This window comes from Copadichromis virginalis, linkage group LG23, assembly GCF_057382275.1.
Source record: "Copadichromis virginalis isolate Kocher_CV1m ecotype Utaka linkage group LG23, C_Virginalis_male_GT1.1, whole genome shotgun sequence".
NCBI classification, from domain to species: domain Eukaryota; kingdom Metazoa; phylum Chordata; class Actinopteri; order Cichliformes; family Cichlidae; genus Copadichromis; species Copadichromis virginalis.
In genome coordinates, this window is record NC_140639.1 from 50,829,166 (window position 1) to 50,855,070 (window position 25,905).

Here is a 25,905-nt window from a genome sequence, read left to right on the forward strand (position 1 = left end):
ACTCTAACTCTAAAAATTCTCCATTAACTGCACTATTAAAATGTCCAACTTTAGAGCAAAAATAACATCTTTACAGATATTTTGGATATCTACAGCCAATTTTAGCATCTGTGACAACTACACAGGTTGAACTGTTATACAGCACTGTGGAAAAGTCTTCAGCTGTCCTTCATTTCTTTATATTTTGCTAGGAAAACGGAAAATAAATGGAAATACAAAAAAAAGGCGTAAAAACAGAGTTTGTACAATTCTAACAAGCCTGAAAGTCAATATTTGGTATGGCCCAACTTTATTCTTCAACACAGCCTGGACTCTCTTAGGGAGCTTTCGGTAATTTCTTTAAGCAGTCTTCAGGGACAGTTCTCCAGGCTTCCTGAAGGACATTCAAAGCTCTTCTTCGGATTAGGCTGCCTTTTGTTCTCTGTCAGGATGATCCCACACTGTTTCAATAATGTCGGGCTCTGAGGGATCCATCAATTTTTCCAAGATTTCCAACATCACTGGCTGAAATGCAGCTCCAAATCATGACAGAGCCTCCACCGTGTTTTACAGATGCCTGTACATTCACTGCTGTAGCGCTCTCCTTACCTCTACCATACATACTGACCAATGTTCCCTCTAGTTAGGGCTGGGTTTTTATAATTGATTTATCGATTAAAATCGATTCTGGCTTGGATAACGTAAAATCGATTCATTAAAATCCTGAATCGATTTTTTAATATAAATTTATTTTGCCCGAAATGCCAGAATCTCAGGTGACATCTCACAAAATTTCAACAACCACCAAACAGCTAAGACAGTAAATGAGAGCAGGTACACGGATTCTGCACAAAGACTTAAACACACAGCGCGACCCGCGGATCAGAATCAGTGAGATGTCGCCTTTCTCACAGTCGGGGATGAAAGCAGACAGCTCGCTGACTCTGATCTGTCGGCGGGTCCGCGCTTTGTGTTCACGCCCTTTTTGCGCTGATTCTGAAGCTGTTAGTTTGATCTCTCTCCAAACAATACTGACTGAACCAGCAGCAAAAGAAGATCCAAACTACACTTCACATAAACATCATCATGAATTCACTCTGACTTTTACGGTTTTGCTTCGACCACGATGCACAGCTCTCTCTCTCTCTCTCTCTGTACTTCACGAACAGTTTCCCGTCTAAAAATCTGTTTTCTTCGTTATTCGCTTTCTTGTTACGCACAAGTTTACAGCGCTGTCGGCCAACGTTTTTTTTTCGTTTTATATACTTCCGAAAAAAAACCTAATTTCTGCTGTTCAATACTGAACAAATTTAAACTTTTTAAAATTATGCAAAATGCAAAACGCTGTGTCTCTAATAAAACCGCTGTAACTTCAGAGGTGATGTTCATGTGTTGATTAATGGTTTTCTTTCGTTTTTTGATGTACTGCAGATTAGAGCTGGGCGATATGAGATTTTTTCATATCACGATGTGTTTTTTTCATTTCAGGCGATAACGATATCTATCACGATATAAGCCAAATAACTATATTTGTAAGATTTAAATGTGCCGTTGCTCACAAGTAAAATGTGAAATAATCAGCAGCTTGTTTTTATTTAAATATTTATTTCCCATAATAAGTTCAACAGGGTAGATGTACTTAAGGAACATGAGACTTTTTCAGATAAATAAAGGCAAATATTACAAACTACACAAAAGGCAGCCGCTAAAGCGTTTAAGTTTCAAAATAGAACAAACGAAACAGACTAAATTGTCAATTCCACTTAGAAACAAAATATTAATTCTAAAAATAAATCTTAGTTTGTTTTACAGAAGAACAGACAAAACTGACTAACTTTTGTCAGTATCAAATAAACTGAGAACTAAAAGGAAATTCTCAATCTCTCCTTGTTGTATAGCTGAGCTTTTCAAACAGTTTTAACAGTTACTTTAGTCTGACAAAAGCCGAATGACGAATTAGCGCTTCCAGTCAGAGACTGAGGCTACATCCACACGTACACGGGTATTTTTGAAAACGGAGATTTTCCGTTTCCGTTTTAAAAAATAATCCCGTCCACACATAAAGGCAGAAATGAAGGAAAACGCTGCTATGAACATGCCAAAGCAGCAGGTGGCGCTAGATTCCTAACCGTGCAGAAATGTTGGCCAATCAGAAGTCTAGAAGCCTCAGTGGGAAAAAGTAAACAAAGCTGGGGCATAGAAGCAGAACCGAGTCGTAAGTGTGGACGGACAGTAACTGTGTGTATATGTAAGCATTTAAACACTGCAGAGAGTAGAATTAACAGTATTGTAGAAATTCATTTCACTGAAACAATAACGTGGCGCACAGTGTGACGCATGCACCAGTTTATTGTATTTCCAGACTTGCTTTCAGCACAATTTACAGTGAACGCTACTCTGTTTTTGTCAGACTTGAAATAGCAGAAATACCTTCACACTACGGAACTTCTATGGCTCTTCCGTTCGACAATCTCTCCGGCGTTGGAACCATCATCTGTTTTCTCTTCGGTCACGCTCGGTTGATTTTTCTAGTCGGCACACTCATTTCCTCCATTACGCGCTGGCTGCTTCCCAAACAAACACACGTGCGGCTTGGCACTTGTGCTGTACGTAACAAGTCACGCGACGTGACGCTGCGGCTGTGATTGGTTCGGCTCTGCGCTACTTAATTTGGATTGGCTGACCTTTTTTTTTTTTTTTTTTTTTTTTTTTTTAAGAGGACAAGAGCGGCGAGGTCTATCGCGATAGTTTAATTTCTCTATCGAGTAAAAGTTATATCGCGATACATATCGTTATCGTTCTATCGCCCAGCTCTACTGCAGATTATTTTTATAAAATCCAGGCCAGGAAAACCTTCATGTTTTTCTGTGTTTTATCTTCAGCTACTTTGACACAAAGGCCTCTGCTGTGACGCTCACACCTTTGATAAAGTCTTGCGTGTGTCAGCTTCCTTTTTATAGATACAAAAATATGTAAATGTGCTGATCTGAATTATAATATTTCTGACTGTCAAAATTTCCCAGATTCAAATCGAATCGAATTAAATCGAATCGTGGATCGAATCGATTCGGGACCTTGTGAATCGGAATTGAATCGATTCTAGAAATGAGTGACGATACCCTGCCCTACCTCTAATGTTTCATGTGTCTGAGCGAACACACAAACTCTCTGAGCGTCCCTTGGACCACTGTGAGCAGCAGCAGACGTGTGCACTGTGGTCACGCCAGCATCCAATCCATCCAAGTTACATGTTTATTAAAATAATCTAATTACAGCATTTATGTTAGACTACTTTTAATTAACTGCTTTAGCCCACTTACAATGAAAAGAAAAATAATCTTGTTCATGACCTGTAGCATGTTAACACTATTGGAAGTAAAAAAAAAAAAAAAAAATTATATATATATATATATAATTTTTTTTTTTTTTTAAATAAAGCTCTGACTTGTATGATGAGTCTGTGGTCTGGGAGAGAGTCTGTAACTCTGTCTGCAAATACAGTAAATAATGACCAATGTTGGGCAATTACCGGTAACTATAGAGTTACTTCTTCAAAAAGTAACTGAGTTTTGCAAACAACAAAGTTTTTTGCAGCTGTTTACCTAAAAATGCAGCCAAGGTGTTTTTTAAACAAACATTTCAAACTATTTACAGAACAATCAGCTGTTCTGCATCAAATCTGATGCCACACAAATTATTTGTGCTGCTCCAAAAATAATTCCTGTCCACTATGAGATGAAGGAGAACAACAGCCTGATACCTGCAGGACAACAGCAGATGTGTCACTGCTGTAACACCTGTAACACTCAGCAGGCGCCTCATTGTTCTGACACACAACAACACTACTGACTACACTACACACTAACTACACACTAACTACACACTGACTACACACTGACTACACACTGACTACACACTGACTACACACTAACTACACACTGACTACACACTGACTACACACTAACTACACACTGACTACACACTGACTACACACTAACTACACACTGACTACACACTGACTACACACTGACTACACACTGACTACACACTGACTACACACTGACTACACACTAACTACACACTGACTACACACTGACTACACACTAACTACACACTGACTACACACTGACTACACACTAACTACACACTGACTACACACTAACTACACACTGACTACACACTGACTACACACTAACTACACACTGACTACACACTGACTACACGCTGACTACACACTGACTACACACTAACTACACAAGATTTGTGCTAAACGAATAATGAATCGCATCATTGGCTGGACTGTGGGATAAGGTGGCATCGTTCTGATCCCATACAGGAGCAGCCAGTCACTGACTAACACTGTAAAACAGAATTGTTAACGTATTTATTTTAATTTCAATTCAGGTTAGATTTTTTTTGTGCGCAATGCAGATTTTCTGTGCGCAGAGACGTGCCAGCAGCTTAGAGGGAACATTGATGCTGACAGTGTTTCCCTTACTTAAGAACGGCTCTTTGACATCCATCCTAGACGACCTCTGTCCGGGTTCCTCAAATTTTTTATGACCCACTGCACAACACGCTAAGACACCAAGTTTTCAGCTAATGTCTCTTTGGAATTAACTTGTTGGTGCAAAAAACAAAACAATTTTATATATTTAGCTAATCATGCTGCTACTTGCAAAGTCCTTAAAGATATAATTAAAAACTTGCTCTTTGCTAACTTGTCTGTGCAGACACATGCTTGAATGTTTCATGGTTCAGTGTTAAATAACTTAAACAAAAAAAACATTCCTCTGAAAACAGTAAGGCACATGGACTCCGTCACTAATGAATCAAAAAGCAACACAAAATTACATGGCTGATTGTGCCACATGTCAGTGGCATGTTTAGTTACACATTATCGCTCATTAGCAGGTATCTGCGTCTATGGATGCTCCTTGGTAGCATCAGTAAATACCAACACCCTCTTGTCTATCCCCCAAAAACCAAGATGAGTTTGAACCTTCAAGATATGAGCTCAGTTGGGTGATAACTAACTAACTCTTGTTCAATATTCAGTTTTATTTAAAGGACACTCCAGGGAAGCAGCTGTTTTCTCCTCTAAGTATATGTTGTTTTAAGCCTGTTTATCTAACGGGGGCAGCTTGCTGTCCCCAGGGTTCAGGTAACACCCGAGGTCTACCCTCTCATCCAGATGCGGTCATGTCGGCCTTCAGATCACTATAGTGATTGCAAAAAATAGCTAATTTGGAAACCAGTGGCTATCGCCATCTTTCATGTATATATAGTCTATGCTTTAAGGTATTTAATAAAAGCTGAATTGTTTCCCCTACCTGTCACCAGGGGGCTCTGCGCTGGACTCTGCTCCATGAGCACCATGTGTTGGAGCAGGGGACTGTGTGCACCGTGCCCGCCTGTTCCTGCTCCAGCCTCAGCCAAGTAGGGGGTCAAGTGGCCACCGGAGAGGAATGGAGGGCTGAGGGAGAGGGCTGGCTGCAGGCCTCCATCCTGTTGGGCTGAGGTCACCTGGAAAAGAGCGTGCAAGCATATTTGAATAGATAGTTGGAGACAGTGCACTCTAAACAAAACAAATTCACAGTTAGAGAGATGCACAGTCTGCAAGCTGTTCAGTCAAGTTTCCTCCTTACATTAGAAGCAGCAGTGGCCGTGGCAGTGGCTGGCAGCCCCAGGGTGATGTTGGGTAAAGATGGGGAAGTGTAGAGGGACAGCTGGCTAACGGAGCCACGATCAGCACCGCTGCACAGCCTCTGGGCCAAAGATGCCTGGAAAACACATTTAAATGATTTATCTGTGTTTGCATCAAGGGAAAAAACCTCCTGCACACAGATAACAAAAAAAACCAAACAGCACACAGAAGAAAAAGTCCACACACGGGGAAAGATCTACATTTGCACCCTCACTGCTGATGTAAAACTGTCACGGACAGAAGCCTCCTCCACACTGCCTGAGTGCCCCTAATGGCTGCCACAAATAGCATCTTGCCAGCTCCTCAGCCTGCCTCCTTGTCCACAGAACAATAATCCGAACATCCCTCAATCACAGCCTTCATACGTACTCCAGGCTGCAATGTTTTAAAGCTAATAAGAGAACCTGCAGCACATCGCTGGCACAAAGGAGCCAGGCTACAATTTCAGAGATCAGGCTTAATAAGTTTTATGCTAAAATTACAAGAACAACAACAGAAAGATAAATGGCATCTATAACAGCAAATGTATGCGTGTGCGTTACCTCCGTGTTGTTGGAGACTGACACAGTGATGCCGTTCTCATTAGGGATGTTGTTGGAGCTGTTATTTGGAGAGCTTGGGCCCGAGCCGGGTGCGCTGCTACATGCCGAGTCTGAAACGCGCGCAGACACACAAATCAAACACACAAGAAACCAGCAGCAGTGTGGAATGAAACTCTGAGCGAGCCGTTTGCTTGCCTCTTACCTGCCATGTCGAGCGAGCGTTTCTTGGCGCTGGTGATGGGACTGTCTCGGCGACGCAGCAGCGGACTGCTCCTACGCTCGCTTACCTTCTGCTTCAGCCGGGAGCGCAGCTTCAGGTTGGGCTCAGATGCTGAAAGAAGATTGAAAAGAGACCAAATTCTTTTTTTGAAATCCAATTTGAACTCTGTTATCGTAAGCGCATAAATACCTTAATGAAGAAAGCTTTGATAAGCTACTGAAATGAGAAAAAAACCTTAAAATACAGTTTCTACATGTCACCAATTCATTTCGAATTAACATTTTCAAGAGGTTTGTGATTAATGCATTGATGCGACCTGAGTGCTCACACTGTGCGTCCATAACATGAAGGTTATAACACAAACTCTGTCTCTCGTTACCACGTGTATACTACACGATGCACGACACACGATTAAGGCGAAAAACGGTCGCACAACTGAAAAATCATCTCAAAATGGGCCAAAAATGGCACAGTGTATGCCCGGCTTTAGTCAGCGTGGAGCCACTACTCCACATCGAAAGAAGGCAGATGAGATGTTTTTAATGACTTCTCTATATTTTATTGTCTGGAAACTAATGCATCAAATATTTAAAAAGCATCATGGCTGCTGTTTTGCACTTCCTGTCCAATACAATAAGTGCCAACTTTCTGCTCAAACTTCTTCGGGTTCGCTCAATTCTTTAGCTAACCACGATAATTAAACTAATCTTTCCATGTTCCCCCTGTGAACCCTTGACGTTCTCACAGCCCTGGTTGGAAATCACTGCACCGCAGCACTAACCTCCACTTCTGTCACCTCTGGTAAATGGGATATTTTGGTTTCTTGCCAACACCAGCTGAGGAGCAGCACCCCTGTCAAACCTCCTTGATGTTAAACAGATAACTGGCAGCTTTGGATGAATCAATCGGCAGGAAGTGAGAGTTACCTGAGCTACAGTCACGCAGACTTTCAGCTTAAACTGGGAGCTCTACACACTGATCAGCCGGGGGAGCACCTTCTACCGAGCGGCTCTGTTACGAAACCTGTTAGGTGGACAAACTGTTACATGCTGCTATTCATTTAGTGTACAATTCCCCCCGCCTACTGAGATGCTTTCGAACAAGCCACATTCTGATTTTCCCAAAGACGTTGTGGCTAAAAAGCAATTAGCTCCAATTTGGGAGCCGTGTCTGACTGGCTAAAGGTCTTTTGGTCTTTTGTGTACGCTGTCACGGACTTGTGAATGGATACTGACAGAAGGGAACGGCATGTCACCTCATTAGCTTTCATGGCTCAGACCATGAAGGCTAATGCTCGGTTTATTTTACCCTGCCAATCAGCAGCCTTGGATAATTTTTCTATTTATTATCCAATTTTCAGTCATCAGCGGATAGATAAAATCAAAAACAGGGCACTTCTAACCTTTATTATGACATAACCAGTTTAACCGTCTACTATATCTCTTTTAAGACTGACAGGATAGGTAAAAGCACCCAGAAGCTACCATCACCGGAGCAACTGTTCCTTTTGGGAAACGATCACAGATGAACTTGTTCCCGTTTGCAGTGTCAAGTAAAAATAAATGTGTGGAGAAGACACAAGTGTGAAATATGAGGTGTGAAGGTACAGTAACACAAAGTGGGAAGGAGAGCTCAGTCCAGATGGAGTCAAACCAATTAACGTTGAGGGGAGGTGGTTTTCAAAGCCAATTTACTACAAATCCAATAAAAACTCTGTGACTCTGCTTTAGATTTTAGATCTAAATTAAGCAAACCCAAAAAAAAGGGTCTTTGTCATAACAAATACAATATTTGGTCAAAATGAAGGCTGCTGATTAAGGCTTTTGACTTTTTGAATGCTGTGAATGTTCCGGTGTATTTCATCACTTTTCACCAAGCACAACAAGAGATTCTGATATGTTCTGTTTTAATATTTGTTCTAGTAGTAAAACTACTGTATCTACTAGGGGTGCAACAATACACAAAATTCACGGTTCGATATTTTTTCGATACAAAAAATGTTCATGCTTTTTTAATTTGTCATTTATTAAAATTATAAATATATATTTTAACTCAAAAGTACAGTTTTTAAATTTAATGTTGCTGAAACAACAAAGTAATAAAAAAAATAACTATCTGCTGGAGGAATCACTCATCTTTGGAAAAGAGTTTATTACAGAGAAATGGCTCTTTCAAAATAAAAGCTATACTATAGCTTCTTCTGGGCTATATTCTCAGCAGCATATTAAACATATCAGGTCCCCATAAGGAGAATCCTGTGCTAACGGCTGTCTAAATGACTCGGGTAAAGTTTGTAGCATGCGTGCTTGTTGTTTTTGTCTGCTTCCACTTGTCTTTGCACGAGGATGCTGTCGGAGTAAATGTGCAGTCATATTCGTTGTGTTCCCACTAGTGCTGTCAGCGTTAATCTGAAATGACATTAACGCCACAACACGGCAAATCTCCGTTAAAGAGCTACCGCGGATCGCCCCGTGCGTGGGGCTGGACGGCGTCAACACATTAACGAGCTAACTGCGCTAACACACTAGTTCCCACCCATGTAATTGAGCATTGCATGGCACATCCAACATACTGTTTTACTTTAGTCCATGACGCGCTTACCTTCAGGGTCATACGTCACATGAAAACCAAAATAGTTCCAAAGGCCAGCTCTGAATGAGGGTGGGGGAGGTTCAATTTGCCATGTTGCAACGAGCTTAGCTTCTGTCTTGCTAGCTTGTGCTGCGCTCAGTGGATCTGCGCTTGACAGTGCAGCCTAGGTGGAGTAGTCGAACGCAGATCCACTGAGCGCTCAACACAGACAGCATCGTCAGAAGAAAAGTTGATAAAATAAATTAAAATTTTTGTATTGTTCGATACATATGCGTACCGAACCGAAAGCACTGTATCGAACGGTTCAATATCGAGTATCGTTGCACCCCTAGTATCTACAGTACTGTACAAAAGTCTTGATCTACTCCCTTTTGGTCACATGTATGGAAAAACTGTATAAGGTTAAAAACACGATTTACACAATTCTGACGAGTTTGAAAGTTAATATTTCGTATGATAAGCTTTAATGTTCAACAGCCTGAACTCTTTATGCAAGGTTGCCTTGCTTGTCCTTCTTCAAGGACATTCAAAACTTTTTTTAAGTGTCAGTAATGCTGGGCTTCTGGCTTTGAGGAGGCCAAACCATGACTGGTCTCTGTCCAGGTATGCTTTAATCCAGCGGTCCCCAACCCCCGGGCCTCGGACCGGTCCGTGAGTCGTTTGGTACCGGGCCGCGAGAGTTGAGGCCCAGGTGTGAAATGTTTGGTTTTCAGGGTTTTTATCGGTTTTCAGCGTTATTTTGTTATCGTTTTTATCGTTAACTCTGTTTTCCTGGGTCTTTTCACGTGTGTTATGAATAAATCTTTTTTTCGGTACTAGTTTTATTTTGTTGTATTTATCCGCGACACCTTAAAGGCCGGTCCATGAAAATATTGTCGGGCATAAACCGGTCCGTGCCGCAAAGGTTGGGGACCGCTGCTTTAATCGCATTGGCAGTGTGTTTAGGAGCATGTCATGGTGAAAACTGAAGCCAGTGTCAATCGGACACGCCAGATTCTATTGCATAGTGGATGAAAATCTGATTATACTTTTCTGTATTCATAATTTCATCAATTTTGACAAGATCTCCAACACCACTGACTGAAATGCAGTCACAAACCATGACAGAGGCTCCGCCGTGTTTTTCACATGGCTGAAGACACTCAAGAAAAACTCTGAAAGACCTGTAGGCACCGGGGAACTACTGGATATAACCACTTAAAAAAAAACCTCAGACAAAGTCTATCTTCTTGAAAGCAAAGTATAAAGAAACATGTCTTCTGTCATGATCAATATTGAATGAGCACGACCTTTCGAGGAGAAAGAGTTTGAATAAATGCATCCATCAAATCAGAAATAACTCCTGAGTCGTCATTTCATTTACATCTTTGAAGATTCATGACAGATCTTGTTTTTCTTAGAATTTGAAAATACTAATAGGCATTTTATTTTCTGAAAGGAAAACAAAGAAATGGCACGACAGAAGAAGGAAGGATAACAAGTGGCCCTTTGAGTAATTAGATTTCTGCTTTCGTTATTAGCAGAGGAAAGAGGAAAGACATTTTTAAAAGTCAAAGCCGAGGGGAATTGACGAAAATGTCAATAACTGTGAAAATAGGTTTTCTCTGCTCTTTGAGGGCTAAAGAGAAAACAAGACCAAATGTGGTGCTCATAAAAACACATGTGGTGTTAAGGGAATCGGTTATATCTAAGGCTGCATTATCATGTTTCTTGGACCCATCTTCATTCTCTAATTTTGGCAATCATTGCACAGAACAGGCTAATTAATTTTACATTAATTTATTTTTTTAAGTTTGCTGTTCAAAATTGCAAACTCCGACTAGTGATAGTCTGAAAGTTGTATTATAAGCCTGTGAAAAGCAAGAGCACACGCAATCAGAGCGATATGGCTACATAAATGGTGTATTGTGGCCCTGTTAAACGGGGCCTTAACCAGGGCGCCCAGCTAGCATTCAGTGAGTGACGCCCCCACAGCCGCATGTTGCTTTGTATATACGGGAGATTTATACGGTCCAGTTATCAAGCAGCAGCATGTACTGTATGCGTTCTTGTATTCCACATGGGCATGCTGCCCAGTGAGGCCACAAAACAGCCTCGCTCATCAGTGAAAAGACAAGAAGGCTTCACTTTGTTTTCCCCTCTCATATCTTTATTGGTGTGTGAGAACATGTTCTAGACAGGGGCATTGTTCATGTCGTGCTCTTTCACCCCTAAATGCATACAGAAATACGGTACAGTGAATGCACTTGATGTTCTGGGACAAAAGGTCCTCAGGAAACACCTTGTGTCACCTGACTCTTCTACCTTTTACACCTTTAGCTTGCTTAGAACTTAAACCATGTGTTTAGTTACAATTTTGCACCTTTCCCACAGCTTGGCCTTTAATAAGTTGAAATGTCGTCTGGTGTAGACTTCCTGTTCTGTTGTTGGACAAGTATAAAAAGAAAAAATCATCACCTGATGACATTTGGGTGGTTTTGAGATACAATTTCCAGCAAATATGGTTCCTTTTTTGCTCTCCACACACTGAGTGTACAATGGAGAACAAGTGCACCAAAAGCTAAAACATTTCTGGGACTTGTTCCATGCTGTAACATTCTGCAGAGTCTTATGTGTAGATTAGAAGTAGTCAAAGTGAACTGATGGACGAAGAATTACAGGTGAAAGGCTGCTTGCTGCCATAAGGAAAGCATGAAAACAATGAGTCCGTTTTACTGCTTACAGATTTGCTTGCATTAAATCTAAAATCTCACGCTGTTCAAGAAGTAACCACAGTTGTCACCAAATCAGCCGGGACTCAAAAAGAAAGCAAACTTTTTGGCTTGTTCTGTCGTTGCACTGTAAAATGGTAAAAAGGACGACGGGGAGATGCACAAAAGAGCGTTGTTGCTTCCTTCGGCCGTTGCTGGGAGTTCTGGGTTCCAGTCCTCTATTTTATGGCCTGGCGGTGATATAAAAGAGCCTCTAAACTCCACCAAGCTGCCATTACCATAAGTAAACCCCGCAAAGCACGTCAGTGCTGTGGGCAAATATCAGGGCGGCACAGGTTCCCCTCTCTCTCGGCAGCAGAGCACAATCCTCAGCCTTATAGAAATCCAGGGACGGGCTGACACTCCAGGGACGATCTTTTCACTCTCTGCCATCTTCCAGTTTTTCTCTCTCTTTTTTTTTTCCATTCTGCACATAAAGCAGATTTTGCTAAGTGTGTAATCATTGTGCACTTGCTGGATTTAGTTTAAATCCTGCATGCCAGCTCTCATTTTCTATGCTCTAATCATCTTTCTCAAGGAAATGATCAGCGAAGCTAGCAAGCACCTTCTTCATTCTCCTTTTTCTGTTTTCACTCATTTCTACTCATTATCTCCTTTTCTTCCTTCATGTTACTTGCCTCTTTCTCCCTCACTTTCCTCTCCTTCTGCTGATCTCCCAGGGTGGAATGCAGCTGTGTGGGCCAGTGTCAACTGTGGTCTATCTGTTGTCGTAGCCAGCAGCCTGCAGGCTCAGAGTCAACAGGGCTGGAGCGGCCTGCCACTGGGCTAAGTGAATAATTGCACTGTAAGACGACCGCTGCTTCACGGCTACACCACCGCACACACCACTCGCACTTCGCACACCCACACAGAGCTACACATACACACACACCTGACAAAAGCACGCTGAACACAGCTGGTTTTACTCGCTAAAGCTTTAAAGACATCTGATGTTTGAGCAGCAGACCCAAAGAATGACAGATTGTGCACCACAAGTAAACTTTTATCTATTTCTGTGGTGTGTGCAGCAGTTTTAACTGCTTTAATTCTTTTTGACATGATGAGCACCGAATGTGAAACAAAACTTTCAGCTCTGTGAATCTGTTTTAGTTTCTGGACAATAAGAAGTGCATGCTGCGCTTGTGTGTACATATCTTACATACACTATGTGAAAAAGGTATTTGGCCACCTACACATTAAATTTACTAAAGCTTTTATGCTATCCTATCCTACAACCCTAAGCATCAGTATGGTGCAGCTACAAAAGCTTCCACCCCTCTGGGAAGGATTTCTACAAGAGTCTGGAATAAATCTGTGGAAATCTTTACCCATTCATCCAGAAGAGCATTTGTGAGGTCAGACACTGATACTGAACTCACATTTTTTGATCTAGTTCATCCCAAAGGTGTTGAACGGGGTTAAACTCACCAAAATGCATCCAACCATGCCTTTTTTGGACTTTATGTACTGGATCACAGTCATGCGGGAACAGAATAAGGACCCTCCCCAAACTCTTCTCAAAGCTTGTACTCACCTGGTGTATTGTTTTGTATGTGTATGTGCTGTTAATTTATGCAACTTATAATAGTACTGCTGTCCTTCTTGGCCAGGATGCTCTTGTAAAAGAGATTCAATCTTAAGAGTAGGGATGGGTACCGGTATCCGGTGCCATGATGGCACCGGTTCTGACATAAACGGTAGTAACCAGACCGAAAAGCAGCGCACATTTCGGTGCTTTTTTTTCCTGAGATGTGATACACTTTAGATTTTAGCCAATCATTTTACCTTTGCGAGCGTAGTAGGCGGGCCCAGGTACGTACGTTCTGTTAGAGCAGAGCTACAGATTAAAAATGCCCAAGGCGAAGCTGTCAAAGTCTGGCTGTACTTCACAGCAAAAGATGCAAACTCAGCAGCAACAAGTGCTTTAAGCTGATACTGTGATACTGTCAAAGGAGGTAACACCTCGAATCTGATGAAACACCTGGCGACGCATAGCGTTTTTTTAAAAAGCCGAGAAATGCGCCGTATTTGATAGCTTGCTGCGAGACCTCACACCGAGCACATCTACTGCGGGTTTGGTGCCTGTTATCGGACCCGGAGTTAGCAACATCCCCCAAGAACCCGAAGAGGAGAGTCCTGGCCCCTAGCCCTGCCAGTGTAGCAGAAATGATGAGGATGATGATGCAGCAGCAGCCGTTCTTCTCTGCGTGAGTAGCTTAATGTTGTTCGTGTGTAATTTACGTTGAGTAGGCTAACCACGTTATTACATTAATGCATGTAAGGTGAACTAGCAAACACCGTCGTAGTTACATGCGGCTGTCTTCTTGTTTGATGGCAGATACTCCCTTCACCCTGGCCAAAAAGGCTAAAATGACCAAAGAAAAAGTGGAAAACAGTTAAACATGAGAGGTTTAGGACAAATTGTGTGTTCTCCTTTCTTTAAGCACCAGTTCGAGCACTGTTAAAGTACCAGTTTGGCACTGGTATCGGATAAAACCTAAATGATACCCATCCCTACTTAAGAGTTTATTTTCTCCGGGTTAAATAGAGGTTTATTTTTTTAAAACTGCTCCAGAGTTTACTGGTAGTGTGCTTTATGCTTGGCATTGTACTTGATGTAAGGCAGTTGAAATTTCACCAACTGACTTGCTGCTTTGGTGGCACATTATAGTAGTACCACACCCAAATTCACTGAGCTATGTTGTTATGTAAAGGGAGAGTGGCTTTTTAAACATTGAAGAAAAGACACCTGCAAAAGCACCTGTGGAAATGTGGAAGTTTAAGAGGACCAAGAACAGAGCCCTGGGGAACTCCAAAGGTAATTGGAGTTCTTCACTACTAACACAGCCCTCAAGCCAGTTAGTCTTAATATTCAAATATCCAATACATTAAAGGAAATAACAGTAAATATAGCTGTCATATTTTGGTAAAAAACAGTAACTTTTTACTATTCAAACTATCAGTGTCAAGCTGATGTTTCTTAGCGCTCACTGTACTGAACTACACTTACCTACACTTGCACTCTCTACTGCTCTCATGTAGGGAATGCTGGGAGACCCTGACAGCCTAATCTGGATGTGATTAATGGAGCAGTGCTCAGTGCCATCTAAATAATTCTAGATGTGAGTCTACATGGCAGCTACTGGACATTAAACTTTCAATGTGTGTGTGTGTGTGTTTGTGTGTGTGTGTGTAATTCTCATGTGTGCATGCAGCAAATAGATGAGTCTGCACTGCCAAAACAAAGTGTATCCACATGCGTATGTGTGTGTGTGGGGACCGCACCAGTCTTTCGCAGTGGGAAGTCATCCCGGGGGTTGTAGACGCCCAGCACAGGGTGGTTGTAGGTGGACACGCCAGTCTGTGGAGGCGAGCTCTGGTCCAAAGAGCTGTGCTGGGTTTTGCTGCAAAACACACACACACACACACACACACACACACAGTATTAAAGGGGCCACCAAGATCACAAAACATGTGCAACAAGGCAAAACACCGATAACTCACTGTACACGTGACTCAATGAGTAATCCAGACAAAGCAACGAACTTCATGGCTGTCATAGATCTTTATGATTAAAGCATCATGCAAATCCCTTGGCAAGAACACAGAAATGTGCTGCCATCTGTTCACTGCCTGCAAAATAAGGTGGTGTTTGCAGGCAAAGTTAAGCCGTGTTGGCTTTGACCCAAATGCATGTTCCTGACAAGCGGATGCACACACTTGTCTCTTCCAAACTGAGTCCAATGAGTGGAGAAATTTAGATTACAGAGAGAGGCGTAGAAAAGGAGAGAAGCAGGCAGATATAGAAAGATACACTTTGTGTTACTTTGAGCTGTTGAAAGTCAACACTTGTGGGTGTTTCACTGGGTCACACATCAAGATTATGTAACGTTATTTATTTGGTTTTGCGTTTGCAATTTGTGGTTTCAGTCCTTTTTTGTTGTAGCACAAAGACGCATGTAGTCATAGGGAATAATATTCGGATGTGCTACATCCAGGGCTGAACTTCAAAGCTAAATATGGTAAATGGTAAATGGCCTGTATTTATATAGCGCTTTACTAGTCCCTAAGGACCCCAAAGCGCTTTACATATCCAGTCATCCACCCATTCACACACACACATTCACACACTGGTGATGGCAAGCTACATTGTAGCCACAGCCACCCTGGGGCGCACTGACAGAGGCGAATATATGTCAGGCCTGTGTCAGCAGTAGTGAGCGCTAATATTAATTTAAGGGCTGTGCTTTTATTCTACAGTTCTGAGTTATTTACACAGAGAGAAAAGTCAACTGCATATACATTTTCATACAAAATATACAATTAGCTGATGGCACGTTACACTGGTTGAACTAAAGTCTCTCACCTGAGTTGCAAAGTTCTACGGGTTTTTGAGAATTGATATTACTGGAAATTCAATTCAAAACTGGAAAATATACTTTTTCCAAGTAAACGAATTAATGACAGTAAAGAATGAAGGAATACATGTGAATTTTAATTGTGTTCCCAGTGTCAAAAGTCCCAGAGGACTGTCTTTACTCACCGTGAGTCCATTTTACCATTATTCAACTATTTGTCGTTAAACTCACATCTTCATGTTTCCTTCACACAGAGTCAAACCAGGACTGCAAACTCCTTGCGAGTAGGAAAAGTTGGCGTCCAGTGATTGGAGTATTTATATATAAATATAACTGATGTGTGTTTGTATATTAAATTCTGTAGCTTGCATTGAGCACGCTGTCTACAATGTCACTGACGGGCAATAAAAAACATGTGACAGGAGGCCACCAAACCTAGAAAGAGGAAACAGCAAGTGTGCACACCTGCACAAGGCTCCCGAGATGCTACAATAACCATCCAAGGCCAAGTCTTCAATGTGAGGGTCCCTATCATCAGCTTCCAATATGCAGCTCTATCACGTGTGCGTGTGAGCATATGTGTGTGTGCGCGGGCTGCCATCTTTGTTTCATAACCCTGCTAGATCCATCTTTCAGTCGGGCTCACACAGTGTGGCAGGTGTGGAGGAGAGGAAGCTCGCTGACAGATTAAGATACAATCCAATACATTATTCAGCCGCTGTCAGAGACAGAATTACCATCCTACACTTAGAAAGACCTGCAGATGCGTTCAGGAGTCTTCTGCTGCTTACAGTCATTACAAAGAATCAGCGGCGGCTCGCGCACTGACAGGAGGGAGAATGATTTGATGTCAAACAAACTTTTTGGTTGAGTGTATCATGTGCATTACTAGCTGAGCTAATACCACAAAAGATGCTCCTCACCGGTACCAGTAGGGAGAGTCGTTGGGGAGGCCTCCTTGGTTGATGCTACGCTGGGCCAGTGCCTTCTTCTTATTCAGGACGAACTCCTGGAGACGCATCTTCACCTCGGTGCTGGCCACAGCGCCTGAAAGAGAAAGCCACGGATAAAGTCATTACAGCTGAATGTACGCTACATCACGAGCAATTACCATAACAAGTTAGCCACCGCGACTGAACTTGTAGGAAGACTGCGCGGAAAAGGGCCAAGTGTCCATGGGTGGTTGACGCGATAGTTGGATGTCTCATCACAATTCTCATAATCAGTTTGATCTTTTTCACTTAAGTGTGAAACGAACCCTATTACACTCTTCCACTGTAACATGTTTCAAAGCAGATACTGTCTTCATTAGGTTTTTAATACTGTGGGTGGCAGAGTGCTGCCTCACAGCAAGTCCTGGGTTAGAATCCACGACTTGTGTGGATTCTCTGTGAGTACTCTGGTTCTCTCACAGTCCAAAGACATGCATGGCTTTAGGTTAACTGGTGATTCTACATGTGAATGCGGGCGTGAATGTTGGCCTCTTGTCCAGGGAGTAGCCTGCTTCTCGCTTTATGACAGCTGAGATAGGCTCCAGGCCGCCCCTGCCACCCTAAATTGGATTAGTAGAAGGAAAGATGGATGGATGGACTCCAGTTTTAAATGGCTAATCTCTGTAATCACATATCTATTAGGAGTTGGTGGGCATGCGTGTTGTTGTTCCTGGGTTTTTGTTTCCCTTTTCGAGACGCAGGTAGGCGGGGCGGTGCTTGATGGCATTCCGGCGGCGTATCGGACGTCATCAGTGGGAGCATTTATGGAGCTGAGTAACGGACGTCTGGTGTCGCAGTATCGTGGTAACCTGCTTTTGCAAGATTAATCTGTTGCTTCCGCGCTACTGAGCTGCATGTTTTAAGATCCGTCTCCTGCCTGCTTTCCCTCTGCACCAGCCTGTCTCGCCGCCTGCCTGTGTGTGCTGGCCCTCTTTGGATCTGTGACAGAGACTTACCTCGCGCCGGCCTGTGACCACTGCCATACCTGTATTTCAGTGTTTCAAGTAAGCTCTCCAACTCTCCCCGTCCGCCTCAGTTTTACTCTCGACGTTATCCCCTAACTCTGTTTTGTCGCTCGTCCTCAGGTAGCTCCGGTGCGCCATCTATCCTCCCGCATACCTCGGCTCCGTTTCATCCCCTCGGCTCTGTCTCCTCGCACATTTTCCCGGCCACTGTACATAGCCCCTTCCCTTGTAAATATTCCCCTGTCACTGTAAATAAATCTGCTTCACCGCGATCCTGTGCCCGTGTGTGTTTCTGCCACTAAATCCCCCCGTTTAAATTCCCCTAACAATATCTGCATGTTCATATGTAACATCTATAGGCATGAGATGAGACAGTGTAACTAGACTATCCCAGCTAAGACCTCCAACAGGAGAGATCTTATTCCTAATCCTCAGATCAGGTAATTTTGGATAACCGATCACTACATGCAGGTTAAAAGTTTAGAGTTCGTTTGGCGGTGATTTAGTTTTTATCTTAAACCAAAACTTGCACACATATCAACTGACTACAGATTCCTGAGTCTGGACTCCTGAGATATAGGACACTGCCCCCAGAAGCTAAGGGGGGAATCAAACATTGCCACAGCTTTGTACCATTTAACACCACTTATTGCACGAATACCTGCTCCAGTATTCTGAAAGCTGTTGCCACTCAGACAAAACATCCACATCACTGCCAGCATATAAAGAAAAGAAGTCAAAATCAGGACCAAAGATTTATTAATGTTTTCTTTCCAGAAAGTCTCATCTTTATCTTCAGAGGAAATTCAACAATCAGATCAGAATCAGAATCAGAATCAGAAAGGGTTTTATTGCCAAATGTTGAGCGGGTTTACAACATTAGGAAATTGCTGCGGTGCTTCAGTGCAAACATACTGTTATAAATTAAGCTTATTAGACTCCCTATTAGCAAGGACTTGGCAACAGTGGGAAGTAAAACCTCCCTTTTAACAGGAAGAGGGCTAATTTGTTCAGTTGTCTTGTATTTTCTAAACTTATTATGCATAAATCCCATCTGGAAGCTAAAATCAACTCGTCAACTGGAAGTCATTGAACAGTAAAACTTGAACGTCTGACCTTCCTCAGACGTTTAGGCAGAAATTAGTGTTTGTCTCAGTTTTCTGTGTAATCTGGGGTGCTCAATAGAAAGATACGAAAGTGGGCTTTAAGTAACTGCGACTATCTCCCGATTTTTAAAATGAAAAGAATCAGTTGAGAAAAGAATCAGCGGATTAATTACTAAAATAACCAATCAATCAAAAAAACCATGCTCTCGTCTTACAGTGAATCAGCAAAAACAGACTTCTTGGATAAAGAACTGTGGTAAGAAAGAAAAACGCTACAAACTAAGAAATTTACAGACCACAAACTGCACCTTTGCAGATACACGTGAGAGCAAACACTGCAGTCCTCTCTCTTGCTCTTTTGGACACACACGCACACACACACGCACACACACACACACACACACACACACACACACACACGATCTGTAACCATTTTCCATATAGTGTGTAAACGGCTCTCAAGGACTCCTGTCCACTTGCTTTCAATGAACTGTTGAGAGACATCCAGCAGGCAGCGGTAACAACTCGGCCCAGCTCCAGCCAAGGCCACCGGGCTAATACAGCTCGTTTACCACAGTAAATACACAGGTTCTCCAAGTAAAATGGAAATACACAGACATGCAAACACACACGCACAGAAGCGCACAAACACAACGGTCCTTTTGAACAGAGAGTTCTCGATAACTCTGGCAGATGCTACCAAGCTTCCTGACTGTATAGACAGGAAACAATAGCTCACAGTGGTGGTGGTGGTGGTGGTGGTGGTGGTGGTGGGTACCCTACACACGACATTATATGCTGTAACTGTAACACTGAACTGAGTGTGAAATCAAATGCTGTTCATAACGTAAGCTACTAATATGGGGACGACAACCTCTAATTATTGTTTCCAGTGTTATCCTGTTGATGCATCCCAGTAGGTTAAGTTCTGTATGTATTTATGGAAAACATAAATGCACGCAAGTCTCTTGCTTTGGGGACACTCATATGGACCTGAAGGTATTTATTAAACTCAGAGGAAAGACTCCCACAAACAGTGGTTAGCAACAAGCACAACTTGGCTCCTGTTATGTTTTAGTTAAACCCAGATTAGATTCATTACTGGGTACGACCCACAGAGATTCACAGCAGATTCTGTTGTGAGTATAGATGTGGTAGAGAATTCTGTATGACAACTGCAGGTTCGTAGGAGCTTTGATCAGCTTAGATAGTGACATACTGAGGCACCAGTGGTGACAAAGTGTGAACTGAAGATGAGAGAAAATAAATAAGTTACATTTGCTGTTATACTGGTTCAATATATGATTTCATATGGTTTTGCTGTTCAAACTGGGAAAGTTGGCTACAGGGCGCAGGCTTGGCTTCAGATTCAGGTTGACTGCTAGCGCTCTCAGTATCACTGATCTTGCTTCAACTTACTTTCTTGGCCCCTCTCCTTGTTCTTCAGCAGCAGCAGCTTCTGTTCTCTCTGCTGCTTCTCCAGCTCCTGCTCCCGACGGTGGTTCTCCATCTTCCTCTGATGTTCCAGCAGCTCCTGCTGGTGCTTCAAAGCCAGGAGCTCCTGTTGCTGCTGCACGAAGAAAGACCACAATCACATTAGCAAATATTCACCAAACGGGCGACTGATTGCAGATAATTCCAAGTATCCTGCACGGAAGTTTGGAACTGTTCCTTATTAGCCCTCACATCTATCTGTCTACATATCATGAGATGAGATAAGATAGGCTTTATTAGTCACAGAGTTGGGAAATTCACATTGTTAGAGCAGCAGAGTGAACACAGCAGGAATAAATAGGTCAACAACAATACGAGCATGCAAAAACACAGAAAACTACAAGGTTATATACAATATTTACCATATTCACAAGAGCTTTATGTTTCCTTCTCCGTAATCACCACACATGTCCAAACAACAAACTCATCCCATACTTTTGTGAGCATGTCTCACTACAGTCACTGCTGTTGCTATGCTACCTACCAGTGACCACGTGAAACTCACAAATACGCTTTTTCTAATAGCTCAATTCAATTTTATTTATACAGCAACAAATCACAATGACAGTTACCTCAAGGTGCTTAATATTGTAAGACAAAGACCACAATAATGCAGAGAAAATTCCAACAATCAGATGACCGCCTGTAAACAAGCATTTTGGTGACAGTAGGAAGGAAAAACTCCCTTTTAACAGGGAGAAACTTCCAGCAGATCCATGTGGCCAGCTGCTGCGACTGGCTGGGGTCGGTAGTATACAGTAGGCTACTGTATATGAAGAACTATTACCACTTGGGTCATTCCACATAAATCAACCGTTTTTTAAAAAGTTCCCACGTGACCCCCTCAGAATCACATCATTGATTTTTTATGTATGATACAATTAGTGCAAAGGTTTTACACTCTGAGGTGGGTGAAAGCATTTTTGAGCCCTCACGTCTGTAAGAACAAGAGACAGACATTCAATTTTCAGGCCTAAAACTCAGCTCCAGATGTCACAACCTGAAGCCAAAATCAATTTCTGTTGCATCAACTTGACAGGATATATCACATTTTCAGTAGCAAAGCTGCACCAATTTAATGTCTATGATGCAGAGGAGCAGGAACAAGCATTAGTGCCTTAGAAGTTTCATTTGTGGCTTTAACCTCAAGAAGGGAATTTTGGGGGTTCATTTTTAAAGGTCATGTCAACATGAAGGATTGGTTGGTTGATCAAAACAGGTCACGGCATATGAAAGGTCTCATTGTTTACCTACATTTTGATCCTAGGCTCACCTTCAATCCATGATTACTTTCTTATATAGTCATATTTTCACCTTGTGGCTGTGAAATGGTGTTAACTTGCTCTTTGGACGCGCTTTTTGCACCGATCGAACAACTTTAAGTCCCGAAGACGTTTTATTTCCCCACAATCTGAGCGCACATAAGAGCCTGAATCACAGTGGCTCTTCCAGATCAGTGGATCTGAGTATTAAACACAAGTGTCACAGCAAATGGATGGTCCATATGACATGTGACATCATCATCATATGGCAAAAGAATCTGAACAGGAAACAAAACAATCACCGTCTGTGATCCCGGACATTCTGGGTGCTCAAATTCGAACGACTTTTAAGAACGTCAGGAGCTTAAAGGAAAGAAAATCATAGCATGATGGTGAAGTTTTATATGCCTAAATTAAATATACTAAATCTATTGCACCAAAGAAATCCGCTGATGCTACTGGCTCACTTCACGGACTAAACCCGCTCGCCTTATCAGATACCATCACTTTGCAAAGATCTTAAAAATGCAACCATTTCATTACTTGGTCGTCTTTAAAAGTCGAGTAGTCCCATTTCTGCTTTGCTTGAGTTGCCATCTGAAGTAAATACATCTGACAGCTGTTTAAAGAAAAAAAAGGAGGGGGAAAGAAATAAAACCTTTGCAGTTCTATAAAAAAATCCCCAAAAACCTCAGGCCAGAAGCTTAAGCCTTTAAATAAATATAAACAATTTAACAGGGGGATGAGGCTTTAGTAAAAAAACACATAATCCAATCTGCTTCTTCCTCAGAAAAAAGAAGAGCATCTGTTAAATGCTCTGAAATCTGCCTTCCCTGTGCTTTTATACCGCAGAAACAAACTCACCTGTGCCGTGACGGCTTGTGCTGAAACCAAAAAGGTCAAAAATAAAATCACAGTAAAAGCCAACCTGTGCTTGGAGACACCTCTTCATCCCACTTGAGTGTCCTAAGACCCAGAGCCTGACTGTGGATAAAAGCATCAATTAAATTAAACGCAGGCTGAAGCTCACTTTCACCCTTTTCGCAGCCGTAATTTCAACAACATAAAGTACAGAGTCAAGCCTCCGAATCACTTTGTAATATGGAATAAATAGGCAAGCTGCCTGCACTCCGCCAGCAACATAATGACCTCTCGCTGATGTGCCAAGGAATCAACACCCTGGGCTCCTTTCTCCCTTATCATTGTGAAACCAGTGGCAATATTTGATTAGTTTACTGTAACGGCATGTAATCAGGTCGTGATGGCGTCTTTTTATTTTTTTAAGAAGTGTAAATAAACGCTCAGTAGCCGGGACATGCGCTCGTGTTTACCGCCAGGGTAAATCAAATGCTCGAGACCGGTCTGTGAATAAATTAGCGGCTGAAGGTGAGAGGAAGGTGAGGTGGGGCCCGTGAGAAAAGCTCATCGGCTGTCTGGCTGGCTTCCAGCCCGACGCCTGAATCCTTTTTCCTTTTTTTGGTCTTTCAATCGAGGTTGGGGGATAAGGGATTGAGTGGGTGGCAAGGCTCAAAGTAACCTCGCCACCCACATTCACACAGCCCAAACCCCTGTGGCTCACTAGGCCAGAGATGTACACAGCGCTTTGAGGGCCCCGAAAAGCGCTATATAAATGCAATCCATTATTATCATTATTATTATTATTATAGAAAATGTTGCCACTTTTTGACTAAATACTCTGAAGAGTTTCCGACTGTCTCAATTTCTGAGAGTTCCCCGTTGTTAGCATGTGAATCAGCGTATGTACGCCTGCTGCTATGGGTACTCGAGTATGTGCTACTGTGGGCATGTGTTCGAGTGCTTGCTGACATTTAAGAGGATGTTTAGGTTTTAATGGCTGTAGATTTCTGTGCGTGCGTGCACACAGGAGCTGATTGAGGACAGGCCTCACTGCTCAGTCTGTGCGTCACTCTCCTCCATCTGCGCGCCGCCACAACTCAAACGCACCTTCAGATATCCTCGCTCATCCCTCGGCATCACAAAAATGACAAAACAGGACGGAAAACTTTGGTGTTCCTCCACCGCAAAAGAAGTGCGTATTCCCGCTCCTCCAGAACATCTTATGTACGCGTTCCAGCAAACGCGCGTTCCAACTTCTTATCTGACGCGCGTCTTTTATTTTGACAGCGAATGCGCACCTGCGGACCACTTATGTGCAGCCCTGTGTATGGAATTTACAATAAATGCATCATAATTCCCTATAGTCTGAAGGTTTTACATATCAGAACATAGTAAAAATGTAACCTGGTCCTTAGCAGCTCTTAACATGAGGTGAATACAACCTACAACAGATTATTTAACAAAATGCAGAGGTGCACCCTTCCAGCTTTCTAAGTCCTGCTAATCATATGCACTTGATTAGCCGATCACCAGTAATTCTGAGCACCTCTGTAAAAGCAGAAGTTTTGTAAGGTTGCTGGTCTGGAGCATTCAGTTGTGTGTTAACACGATGCCAAGGAGGAAAAAACAAAGGCAACTTGTGCTGCCCATCAGTCTGGGAAGCATTGTAAGGTCATTTCCAAACAATCTGAAGTCCATTATTCTGCACTGGGAAAGATTATTCACAAGTACAAAACATTCAAGACAGTTGTCAGTCTTCCCAGGAGTGGACAATTCACCCCAAATTCACCTCAAGGTCAGTGCGTGCAATGCTCGGAGACGCTGCAAAAAACCCAAGAGCTACATCTCAGACTCTGCAGGCTTCAGTTAAAATGGTAAATGTTAAAGTTCATGACAGTGCAGCTGGAAAAAGACCGAACAGGTTGGAGGGTAACAAGGGGCAAATCTCTTTTCTTTAAAATAACAGGACAAGAACAATTTCTGTTTGCAAAGCTGCATCTGAACAAAACACAAGACTTCTGAAACAATGTCCTTTGGATGAGACCAAAGTTTGACCATGACGCACAACAACCAAATACATCATACCAGCTGTCAAGCATGGTGGTGAAGGGCCACGATTTGGCCTCAGCACCTTGTAGTCATCGATACAATGATGAAATCCACTCTATACCACAGTAGAGTCAAAGTGAGGTCATTGTGGGCGACCGTGGCTCAGGGGGTTGGGAAGCGCATCTGTAACCGGAAGGTCGCCGGTTTGATCCCTGGGCTCTCTGTCCTGGTCGTTGTGTCCTTGGGCAAGACACTTTACCCTACTTGCCTACTGGTGTTGGCCAGAGGGGCCGATGGCGCGATATGGCAGCCTCGCTTCTGTCAGTCTGCCCCAGGGCAGCTGTGGCTACAACCGTAGCTGCCTCCACCAGTGTGTGAATGTGAGAGTGAATGAATAGTGGCATTGTAAAGCGCTTTGGGTGCCTTGAAAAGCACTATATAAATCCAATCCATTATTATTATTATTATCTGTCCAACAGATAAGGTTGGACCCAAACGGGGTCGTGCAACAGGACCATGATCACAAGACTGAATGGATCATTTTAAACGTCTAGAAAGGAAAAAGATACAATAGAGTGAAATTACAGGAAGAGGAAAAAAACAGTGAAATACAAAAACAAAAAAAATTAAATGAAGAAAAATGTAAACCAAAAGTAAGAGACAGAAGAAAGTAGGAGGAGCGGATGACACACAAACAAATGAGGGAAAAGTTTAAATGTGAAGACAGAAGGAAGAAGTGAGAGAAGGAACAAGAAAGGAGAAAATTAGAGACGGGAAGAGCAAGGGGAAAAAAGCAGAACCAGTAAGGAAGAAGGAAGCACAAAAAGACAAAGGCAAGACAAGCTCGAAAGAAACGAGAAAAGGAAAGAATAAATAAAAAGGTTCGTAAAGAGGGAAGCTGAGCACCAAGAGATCAAGAGAGCAAAGACTTGCATGTGACATTCAAACTAATGTAATCCTGCACGTCGCCATCTGATCTTCTGCCCCCACAATCCATTTTTAGACAATTTATTCTAAGTCCTGAAATAATA

At 42.5% G+C, this 25,905-nt stretch overlaps 1 protein-coding gene across 3 annotated transcripts in view; it reads right to left on the bottom strand.

Annotated features, from left to right (window-relative positions):
• The window catches only part of LOC146682102 (histone deacetylase 4-like), an 83,846-nt gene that overhangs the window by 22,718 nt on the left and 35,223 nt on the right, over positions 1 to 25,905 (bottom strand). For all 3 annotated transcript variants that reach the window (XM_085449499.1, XM_085449498.1, XM_085449500.1), the window contains 7 exons: positions 20,631 to 20,781; positions 17,072 to 17,195; positions 15,076 to 15,194; positions 6,431 to 6,559; positions 6,229 to 6,338; positions 5,628 to 5,762; positions 5,313 to 5,505 (listed from right to left, as the gene is read on the bottom strand). In XM_085449499.1, the coding sequence (XP_085305625.1) occupies positions 5,313 to 5,505; positions 5,628 to 5,762; positions 6,229 to 6,338; positions 6,431 to 6,559; positions 15,076 to 15,194; positions 17,072 to 17,195; positions 20,631 to 20,781 (961 nt within the window). The remainder of the gene's footprint in view (positions 1 to 5,312; positions 5,506 to 5,627; positions 5,763 to 6,228; positions 6,339 to 6,430; positions 6,560 to 15,075; positions 15,195 to 17,071; positions 17,196 to 20,630; positions 20,782 to 25,905) is intronic.